The 11,772-nt window shown below is 40.3% G+C and overlaps 1 protein-coding gene across 1 annotated transcript; it reads right to left on the reverse strand.

Moving 5' to 3' along the window:
- Positions 1–351: 351 nt before the first annotated feature.
- Positions 352–11,451, reverse strand: LOC102687146 (probable peptidyl-tRNA hydrolase 2). The gene is made up of 7 exons (XM_006631002.3): positions 11,202–11,451; positions 8,578–8,694; positions 7,833–7,904; positions 6,640–6,714; positions 5,675–5,772; positions 3,721–3,835; positions 352–3,195 (listed from the first exon to the last, which is right to left on the reverse strand). The coding sequence occupies exons 2-7, from the start codon at positions 8,683–8,685 to the stop codon at positions 3,109–3,111; spliced, it is 555 nt and encodes a 184-aa protein (XP_006631065.1). The 5' UTR covers positions 8,686–8,694; positions 11,202–11,451; the 3' UTR covers positions 352–3,108.
- Positions 11,452–11,772: the final 321 nt, after the last annotated feature.

The raw sequence follows: 11,772 nt of genomic DNA on the forward strand, positions 1-11,772 counted from the left end.
ATTTTTTCACATGATAATTTAAATCACCTGTTAAAAACACGTTCTCTTAGAAAACAGGCATTCTGCCCAGTGTTCTGAGTGCCACAAGCCCCTTTGGCTTTTATCTTTAGAATTCAGCTATTTCTATAGTGAACATGTTAATGTGATGAATTTACCTGCAAAACCTGCTGAACTGTGGTCTTTAAAGACTGAGGGTGTGCAACACTGTGTCACAAGTAAAATATTTTTAAAATAATGGTTTCTAAAAGCCTTTACAAGCTATGATCTAGATTGTTTTTTTATTACAAATCTGCAATAAATGTAATGTACACTTCTGTTGTCATTTTGACAAATAAACACAATAGAAGTTAATCAGCCAAAAAGATACAGAGATTTATTTTGATATGGTGGCTAATAGTGAATACAAGCAATAGTTTTGTTGAGCAATTATGTTTTATGTATGGTTGCATCTTCAATCTTAAAAACTCATTTGGAGGGGGACAAAAAATAAAATGTTTCAATTTTTTAGGGCACAATATGGAAATATTCAAGGTAGAATAATTAAACAGTCTTCTTCAGGGCAGACATATGCAAGCTCTCACTACAGACCCTAAACTAAAAATGTCTTCTGAATAGTCGCAAATCCTCCAGTAATTATCAGAATGATATATTGCAGTGCATGCTTCAATGATACATACAAAAGCAAGGAACAAATAATACATCTGCTTCCCATAAAAAATACATATTGTCACTTTCTCCCACTTGCTTCCTCCAGTAATGCCACTTGAAATGAAAAGAGCTAATAACTGTATCAGACTTCAAATTTATGGGAAAGACCTATCAAAATATGCTTTCAGAACAGAGTTACACAGATCATGTTAAATTGCTTTTTGTACAAAAGAAACCTTCCACCTTTGGCAAGCATAACTACAGCACAAAGTATTTAATAGCAATAAATGAAAGTGTTCAAGGTTGCTTCTTTTACATAAGGCTTGGAGCCTAACAGTTATGACAGAAAGACAGGTTTGTTCTCAATATGTAACTTACACTACCTGCAGTGCATCGCCTCTTTTTGAAAATTGTTTTCACTTTTTATTATAATTAAGACTAGTGCAGTTTAAGAGTCTTGCCTCCCTCAATGCGGGGCCTGTGACATTGCTTTGGAGACACCTGTTGAACAGACATATGTATTAATGTAAAATGTAGTGATCCTTCATAAGTGCTACCCTAAAAGAAAATAATGTAAACGAAAAACAGATAAATGATAATTGAAATTGTGTAATAGCATTATAATAGCAGGTGCTAAGAACGGAGTAGAATGAAGAATGCATTCAACACAAACCAACACATGCTTTTCAAATATCATTTTTGTATTGGACAGGGTGCACTGCTTCCACCATCTGCACAGTTACAAATGTTTGTGGAATAAAAGTGTGCATACTTCTGGATCCGTGTCACAGGTTACCCTTGGTCCTGCAAATTATACCAACTATATAAAGTACATAAATAAGTCCAAAGTCACTACACAATCTTGGAGTTCACAGACATTTCTGTGGAAAAGGCAAAAAGAGATCAAATCAGATTTCAGACTGCTGAAGGCTTCCAAGCAAGTCCCTGCTTGCTTTCTTCAACAGTGTGCATAAACTGTGAGTAAACTAGAATGATGCCCTTAAAGGCTGACAGTTTTTACTATACATTTTTCTGAAGAACAGAAGTTAACAGTACAAGGCACTGTTGTAATATAGGGGATGACCATCTTCAGGTGTAAATAGTGTCTACTGATGACCGACTGCAGATAAGGAAATTATCACAGTAACTTCTGTGGGTCTAATCAGAAGCAGTTTTGGCTGTTCGTGCAGTCTAGCAAGTTTAAATTCAATGGGTTCAGCAGTTCCAAAGACCAACTTAGCCTGAGAACTGAGAAAAAAAAATGGCAGTCAGGTACTCATCTTTGTTTCTGCAAGAAAGACAGTGCATCTGTTGTTAATTAAATGTTATCTTACAGTGATACTAGAGTATGTTAGTGTTGTGGGCCACATACTGGAAGTAAAGAAAAAGGTTGGAGTTAATTGGCCAAAGTTTCTGAGCAGTATGACATGTTGTGTTATTCAGAACAGTTTATGACCAGATACAGGTGTAAGTTATCATAGTCATTTTTCAAGTGCAAATAAAAAGGCATCTTGTTCAGCAAATCTGCAACGTTCCAATTCAGTCGATACAGCAGTAGAGATGGCAAAGAAGCTCTGGAATGTGAGGGTCAAGTTGATATCTTGTTTGATACAGGACCTCAGTTTTTAATCAATGTAATGGCTTGTATCTCTCACCATACCTATTATGAAGCAAGTCTTCGAGCACAAGCAGTTTCAAATGTGCGTAAAAAAAGATGACCTCTCAAGACTTCCAGTACTTGGAAGCCTAAAAATCTGATCTGGGATATAACCCAATCTGCCCCCTGGTAGAATAATGTCTAATATGAGCTCATAAGCATGCACATTTAAATTCCACAACTATTTGTGTTTGGGAGTTACAAGCAAAGTGCATACAATAACTTATCCTGTATTTATACATTAGCATAACATGAAACTGCATCAGGGTGGATTGCAGAGATTGTGAGGATTGCATTGCACAGAAAACATGAAAGCCATATTAATTAAATACATTTTTCAGTTTACAGTATTCCATAAAGACTTCATACATGTAGAAACAGAGGGCAAGGTGGTCCCCTTTTAATTACATCAATTAAATATTTGTTTGCCTAATGCTGGGATAACTACCGCCATTCAACAACTACCAGTTTACAAAGGTCAGTCCGTTTTTTCTACAGGTTTTAGAGAACATTTGGGTGACAAAAGGTAGGAAGGTATGTTATGGTTCCTTGTCATTCAGCTATTCTCTGCTCTGGGTCTCACTTTTTCAAAGTTCATGAACACATACAGCCTGGTTCGGAAACCAGCTTTCACCTGGACTGAGCGGCTTCTCTCTTTTAACTCCAGTCAGTGGCTCGGAAAGTGAATAGAAAAAAAAATGGCTGTAGTTACACTCCGCATGCCGAGACACTCCTGCTGAAACTTAATACTGCCCTCTGCTGGTCGCCTAGCGACACTGGCTCTGCACTAGACTCCCTGCCTTTCAGAGCAGCTTCAGATTTCCAGTTACATTGTTAACCACTTCCTCTTCACCAATAACTGCCAAGACGGTTCGGGATCCAGACTCCACCTAGGCAAAAAAAGAAAAGAAAAAAGGCCTCTTTTCATAGATATGAACTACTTACATGTGTTCTATACATTTCCAGACGCATGCAGTTTTAACGTCAACTGTTTTTGGTGCAGATTGACTTAAGAGACTAATGGCTGAACTAACATTGAAATGTGCTTTTTACAAAAGGACCTCTGTTTTCTCATCCAAAAGACAAAGCAAAAGGAGGTTCCATATTCAAGGTTATACATAGGAAGTAGTTCAGGTAGGTAGTTGTGTCAGCATGCGTAGGCTGCAAAGGAACAAGTTAAAGGTTTATTCCATGCTGAAAAGAGAAGAAAAGAAACATAACACACCCGAAGAAGGCTCCACAGCGGAAAAGTGTTTCCTTTCTTTTCTTTTCAGCATGGAATAAACCTTTTATCTTGTTCCTATACATAGGAAGGCTGAGTTTGTACTGGGAACATTTTAAAAATTTGAACAACTGAAAATTGGACAACTGAAGAGCCCCACTTGAACCTTCCCAGCATCCCCTCCCTTACCCACCTGAGTCCTTCCAGCATCCTGCACCAGGTAAGTGGGTAGGCTGAGACTCATGGCAAGGGCTTGGAGCTCCAGCAGGTGGGCCATATTACTCCCCTGGAGCACCACTTTCTTGGCTCTGTACAAAACAATTGTTTTGGATGTTTAATTCACAGGCAAGTAAAAAAAATAATAAGATGGCGATTGATATACACAACCTTTGGTTTTGCTGCAATTTCTGTTTTACTTATGTTTTCTATTAACATACAAAGGTAACCAGAAAAAAAAAGAGTTGCCAGTCATCTCAAAACCTCGAAGTATTACAAATATAAATGAGTATAAAGTCTGTTATGCATCATTCTTTTGCATCTTCACAGATGCGTACAATCATTCTCATTAGGTTCTAGAAATACTCCACCTCTCCCAGTATTTCTAAACATAATATATCCTGAATCTGAGACCATAACATTGAATTCTTTAACATGGACAAAATATATGGAAATGTCCTGCCTTTCTATGACCACAATCTCTCCAACATGGTTGTGGCAAACCAAGCCGAGACGATTTTATTTTTGGGGTTATGAAGAATGGAGTTAAATTCCTCCAGCAAAATACCCGCCTTTTTTTTTGAGTTTGTGAAAGTGCACTGTGTTGTACACACATTCTCCCATTCCTCGTTAGTGAAGGCAATATTTAGTTCTTCTTCCCATTTTGTCTTAATATAATACTGTTTCTTTTCTAGAACTCATTATACCCTGATGCAGTGTTCATACTGTGGTTTTGCTGCAATTTCAATCTGGGTGATTACCCTTGCTTGGAAAGAAGTGAAAGCTTTGAGAGGAAAGTGACATGGGGAGGCAGGTACAGGCCTGACTGCATCCACCTGGGAGCACTGACAACCTGAATTCTCTAACTTTAGGAATTCCAAGTGGAAATGAACACAAAAGGATGCTCATTATTTAGACTGCTGCCTGGGAGTTATTAAGCAAGCTGACTTAAAATGGTGCTTCAGGCTACGGCAGACTTAGACAGACAGAGCAACAGAGGAGAAACTGCAAAAAAAAAAAAACTGAAAAGCCTTCGTAATGCAAATGTCTAAAGAAATCACAGCAGGTTAGAAGCCCAATGTCAGAAGATAGAATTCCAAGGGGCAACATAACATCCGCTGAGGATAGTGTGTGAAGTAGCCTCTAGCCACAGGAAAGAGCCAAGTTACAGGCAAAACTCTGGGCACCTAACCAATAAAGAGAGGGAGGAGCTGAAGGCAGGTGCTGCAATGGACAGCCAAAATACAAGATCATCCCCTCCCAGTGAGGTCTCCTGGCTGTAGCCTGACTGCACACAGACGGAGTATGACACTCTCCCTGTGGATCAGCTGACAGACCCCTGCCTTACAGCCAAGTTGGACTTTGAAGCTGCCATAGTGCCATCGAACCGTGAGCTTTGGCATCCATCTTGAGTGAGGGACTGCTATGAAGCTGACTTTTGTCTTAGCATATACAATAGACAAGTTACAGAGATGATGAACTCATGATTGATGCGTTATACCCGTTGTCACAAGGAGTACCAACAGCAGTGCACATAAAGTGAGATTTAAAAGCCAACTTGGTAAGGTCAGAGTTCGGAAAAGTACAATTTCCATGACATCTTTTCTCCTTTTATGGTGCGTTCAAGCTTTTAAAATACAGACTCCAAGCCAATAAGTACATATTCTATGTAGTTTTGGGGGCATTCTTAAGTTAAAAGTTTAATTAAGAGTTTTAAAGAAATGTCTTGAAGAAAGTCTTAAAGAAACTTCTCATTTGTTTGACAAAAAAGGCACAGAAATGTCTACAAGCCTCTGGTGAAGATGTTTAATGGAGGATATCAAGACGTCCATAAGCTTGTTTTGAAATTGAAACCATTCAAAGTGACCCCCCAAACTCTAGGTCATCCAGACGATCTCTGGGAAGAGAGCACAGGCATACACTGCTCTTACCCAGCCTGATCCCACTTCCATGCCATCTCTCTCCAGCTGTTCTTTTCCTGCAAGGCCTGGTACAGTCCAACTGCAGCATGGCCAACCTGGGCAGCAACCTGGGCAGCAAAAGGGGCAGAGAGTACCAACGCAATCACAGGATGAGATAAGGGTCAAATGGCTTCCTTATGGGATATGTCTGAACAGCAGTAGCTACATGAGTTGGCATTGTTCTAAACATGTTTTCAGTTCACAATTTCCAAAGAACTTGCAAATATGGCACAATGAGGTTCAACCACCTTAGAAACATCAGTAGAGTTGACAGAGTGTTCAAATTAAAGTGTGCCTATTCAGGAAACATGTAGAGAGGAGTCAAAGCTTCACACTGTGTTATTAGCGTTTCTCCATTTTTTTACAATTATTATTTTGCAACACCTCAGTGTCTAAGATGTTTCTTCATGAATATCAGCACTGCTTTCATATTGCACATGAGAGGGCTTTCTTTGATGATACCCTGTCCTGCACTCTTTGCACTTAGTGCACAAAATCCTCTATTATAAAAAGTCAAAATGTAATAAAGTAAGTGCCTCAGAAAAAGGAAGAATTTACTTATCATAAGTACAAGATATACAAGAAAAGTAGAATCTCGGCAATGCTTTAGGAGAGCCCAGGTCATAAGAATTACATCATTTAAAAACAGAAACCCCTATAGCCATTGTTCATACAGCGAGAGATTACTGTATGTGTACTCACTCTTTTGGAATGGCATAAATACGTTTTAAAGCACTGTGGTGGTGAAACACATACTCATAGTAAACAGGATTTGAGATGAGTCTAACAAAGTACCACATATGGCTGCAACAGTTCATGCTGCTTTGAGTTTTCACTGTGGTATAAGAAGAATTAAAGACACTGTTCTTCTGTTTCGAATTTACCATGCCGTGTGCCAGGAGATCCAGATGGGATTACCCCAGTGAATGACTGACCTTTCCTACTCCCATTGACAGCTCCATGTTCACAACAAACACCATCTTAAATGATAGATCTTCGTCTCCTTCCTCCTGTACGTCATTTAAACAAGAAATTAGATAGAAATCAGCAACCTTTTCTAAAATGTTATTGACCCAAAACACTTCATGTTTCAAGTACCATTGAGAGATGCATAATAATCCGGAACAAATGTAGTAAAAATCTTATTTAATTTATTTACAGTTATGTTAATAAATTTGCGATTGTAGATTAAGATAAATTGTTAGCATCTGCAATATTAAATGTTCACTTTTCTTTATCTAAACCTATTTTGCATACATTCAGACTGGCAGACTAACCAAACAGCAAAAGTGATAATACTTGATTATAACTGAATCAAGTATTACAACTTTTGATTACAATATTTGACTGAGGCTAAGTATTGATGAGATAAAAAATTCAGAGGCAATAATTAATTGATCAGAGGTCTATAAGAGGAACCTATAAGAGGACATTTACTTGTGCCCATTCACTCTCACTATATACCTAAATAAAATGGTCACTTGGGTACTACATATTTACCAAAAACCCAGCGACGGGAAAGACTAATCTTTCCAGTGACCTCTAGTGGCAGCTCCATGTCATAACATGTCTTGTCTTTCTGAGTCACACCTCCATCCACAACATTTTCCATCCATATATTTTCTAACTGCTTCTTCTAATTCAGGGTCGTGAAGGAGCCGGAGTCTCTTCTGGCAAGCAATGGGCGGAAAGCAAGGTACAACGTACACAAGACGCCTACCCATCTTAGGCCAGACACACTCACACCAAGGCCAATTTTCCCAGAAGCCCATTAAACTAAGCATATGGTTTAGGACTCCACTGGGAGACAAATTGAGCACCCCGGGTCTGGAACTGACACCAGGGCCCCAGCGCTCCTAGATAGCAATGCTAACCACTGCGCCATCATGTTGCCCCAGATCATTTTTGTAGGGTTCAAGTCAACCAATTGTGAGAGCTAGCTCAAAACTTTTAAGCCATTTGCCTTTTTAGAAATCCTACTGACTGGACACTATGTCTCACTGAATTCAGGCACATTCAAAATCATTTGAGACTTTGATGAACTACTTCAGCCCTTATCTCATACATACTGTAGTACAGAAGACTGGGTTCAGCTTGTACTAAGAAGAAAAACAGGAAGATATATTACCTCGTTCTCAAGTTTGTTAAAATAGTACATGGCTGCCTCTTCTGCTGACACATTCCTAGTGTGTAGAAGTGCCTGGGGGAAAAAAAAAAGTCAGATCATTTTTTAAGAATTTTGAGTCAGCGATAAATATTCAGTTCAGCTTGCTGAGAAAGATTCAAAAAGATTTAGTCCAATAAATCAGTTCTAGTGAGGCCCACACCCACCCACTTCTTCACTTCACACTGAGAGCCCTACACAACCCCCAGCAGAATTCTACCTAGATCAAACAAGAAGAGGCCATTGGGTCAGATATAGTTATCATGAACTGGAACAGAGACACAATTACTCCCTGACAACACTGCACACTCATGCTCTCTGGAAGTCACAGGGCTGTCAGTACAAGGCAAGCCTAACTAACCCTGACGTTGTGTGCTGCAGTAGCTCTAAAATGGACATCTTCAATCATCTGACAGTCAACAGTAAAGAAAAAAAAACATCTGTGCCGCAAAATTCATTACAGATATAAATCAGGCAGTTCCTGCTTCAATACATTTGTAGCCTACACACAATAGAAGTCAGATGCAGTGAACACAGAAACAACTAAAAACAAACAATGCAGCGCAGTGCTTCTCCATATTTTTCTATCTCATGCCCCAAATTCTTGTTTTCAATTCAGCAAAACCATACTCCTCAAATCTGGGCTCCCAAATTAAAGCCAGTTTTACGAGCATCTGTACAGTGGTGTGTGGAAACAGGCTCCTCTCACCTGCTTTGCAGCTTCCTCTGGGATGTCCAGCTCTCTCAGCTGCTGCAGATAGACGGGATTCACCTCCTGGGTCCCCAGGTCGGGGGCGGTCTGCTCCGATTGCTCCATGGCCTGTTTCTTTACACAGCGGGTAGCATCAGCATCACATCACTTTAAATACCCCTTTACGCAATTCAGGGTCACAGTGGCCTGGAGTCTATCCCAGGGTGCATTGTGTGCAAGGCGGGATACATCACAGACGCCCAGTTCACCGTGAGGCTCACATACACAGATGAACACGCACACACTAGGGCCAGTTTTCCCAGAAGGCAATTAACTTACCAGTATGTTTCTGAACTTTGGGAGGAAACCCATACAAACCCAGGGAGTACATGCAAACTTCATGCAGATAGCAGCCTAGGAACTGAATGCAGAGCCCCAACGCTGAGGGACAGCAGTGCTAAACGCTGCACCTCCGCGCCGACTCAGCAGGTCTCAAAAACCCCTTTCACCTTTACCAACGCTTCTCCATCAGCACAGATGTATTTTTCAAACCCAGGCTGATCACTCGTTTCCTTGCTTCAGTTCACAAAAGGCCCAGCAGTTTCTATGGAGACTCGTCATGTTCCTGTGGGTCTCCCCTAAATGCTGCCATTTCCACCCACAATCCCAAGACGTAAGGTCAAAGTTCACTGGCTTCTCTGTATCCTCCCCGTCTGCATGCTTTTTAAGTGAAGGTGTGTGTCTTGGCTGTGTGTGTCCGGATTTCCCACTAAGAGGTTGCTGAAAATGCATGGAACCTTGCAGATTACTTACTACAAAGACAAATCAACTCTCCTGTCCCTCTCCTATTTTCACTAGGCCAAGGAAAATAAGACTTGCACTGCTCTTAGTAGTCTACTGATCCATTCCACCTTTTAAAGGCAGCAGACTATCATATAACCAAACAACAGGTGCTGGATATCCATTCCCATGGTTGTTACCTTATTTTATCTGACTGTTGTACTGAAGGGCAGGACGGTAGCACAGTGGTTACCACTCCTGCCTAGCAGTGGAGCCCTGGATTTAATCCGGGATTTGAAGTGCTATCTGCGTGGAGTTTGTATGTTCTCCCCATCTTCTCATGGGTTTTCGGCTGTTCCACGTCCCTCCCACAGTCCAAAAACATACTGTTAGGTTAACTGGCTCTGGGAAATTTGGCCCTAGGTGTGAGAGCGCGTGTGTGTTTGTGTCTGTCTGCCCTGCGATGGACTGGCGTCCCTTCCAGGGTGTACCCTGCCTTGCGCCTGTTGCTTGCTGGGATAGGCTCTGGCTCCCCGAGGCCTTAAATTGTTAGAAAATGAATGGATGTTGTACTGAAAAGTGTCACTTTAATCACTAAGAAATACACTACGGGTTAATGCTTCATTTGGATAATTGTTGTTGAAACTGTAAGGGTGAGAAAAACTCCTGCTATTTTATCTTCAGAATGGGTACTACAACCCTTGAATCCTAATCAAATCTTTTTTTTTCCCCCGACAAGGGCCAGAATTGGAATATGTAATACAGCTTGATTAGTTGTAATTTAAGGCACATAAGTAGGGATTTAAAGTACACAACTTCCAGTCCTTACTGTATTTGAGATGTCGTGGGTGACATTTTGAAGGACTCGATCTCAGCCAGGAACCGTCAAAAGGAACTTCAATTATGGTTAGAAACATTACTCATATTTCTGACAATTATTTCAGTAACGTTTTATGATGCCGGGAGAGTGGCCTCTGGAACATTGACCCAGTTTACACAGAATGAATCCATAATATTCTATATAGTTAAACGGGTCAGAAAATGGTAACGAAAATTTTGTATATCTTTAGGCCCTGTTTTTTTAAAGGTTGCGCATTTATGTGAACATACATGCAAATCTATTTTCAACGGAAAATTGGACATTAATAATAACTCATCAAAATCCATCACATTATATTTTTTTCTATCATATCTAGCAGTAACACCTAGTGCTTTATTGGGAAATACAGTACGATGTTTTTCCCCCCTTTTTTCATCTCTGCTGGTACAATGTTACAAAATCAACCGGAGAAAACAGTTACGATGGGCACGGTCACTGGTCAACAGTGAAACGTTTTAATTTGATTCCTCCGGAGAACCACTGACCAAAACACCCAAGGACACTTATATTGCAATTGTTGTAAAATAATCTGGAGCAAAAGACGTCTTGTTGAGCGCTATTTGTGATCTGCTCAGCTGTTAAAAATGCGTGCCGCTAAACAGCGTAATTTCAGCATATAGTTCCTTTAAAGACAATTTCAATCGCCATAATACCACAGCTACCGTTGTTTTATGCGCATTATCTAACAGGCAACGAAACACGATCCTAACTGCAGCTTTTGTCACCTTTAATTAAATGAATGATCAAAACCGCATTATAAACTATTTCTACTAAGGAGTAATGGAGTCCGCAGACCTCACATCTGCAGACAGTGGCGTTTCCATTTTTTTCCCCGTCAGGGCAAGACAGCGATTTGCTTCGGAAAACTGAATATGAGACTGTAAATAACCGCTATGTTTTCATGCATTAGGGGTGACGTCAATGGCATGCATTCTATGAAACCTTCCATAAATTAAGAATTAACAGAGCCACTCCTACCAACCTGTGCGGCGTACGGTGTCTTTTCTGTACTGGGCTTGAAAGGTGAAACCGCAACGTATTTTAACTATGTGAAAAATCCAGAAAGGAAGGAATACCGCTGTCTCATTAAGTTGTACCTCAGACCATCTTCTGTTTTTTTTTTCCTTTGGAGGATAATCAATATCTCGCCACCCAGAAGAATGAACTCGCGTGGGACGCGATTTTCGACTTCAGTAGCATCCGGCTCCGGCAGTAAATTACACCCGGGTTAGAAAACGAGCCTGTGTCTTTTTTGTACCAGTACTTCCAGTGTTCCGATTTGCTAACTCGGGAATGAATACCTTACAACGCATTTGAGGGTAGGGGAAGTGACGCTGGTGTGAAGAAATTATACATTTTAGAGAAAGCTGAGAAAGGAATATGCGAATGCAAATGCCTTATATCTCTGAGACCATAGCCGAATACCAAACAATATTCTGTCTCACTATGCTGCTTGGTACCAGTTTTCAAAACGGGTTGTTGTTTATCCTGTGGCAAGGACGCACCTAGAAAAATTTAAGTAACGTCTTATGCAATTTTGTTACGAAGACAAA

Source organism: Lepisosteus oculatus, chromosome 4 (assembly GCF_040954835.1).
Source record: "Lepisosteus oculatus isolate fLepOcu1 chromosome 4, fLepOcu1.hap2, whole genome shotgun sequence".
In the NCBI taxonomy this organism is placed as follows: domain Eukaryota; kingdom Metazoa; phylum Chordata; class Actinopteri; order Semionotiformes; family Lepisosteidae; genus Lepisosteus; species Lepisosteus oculatus.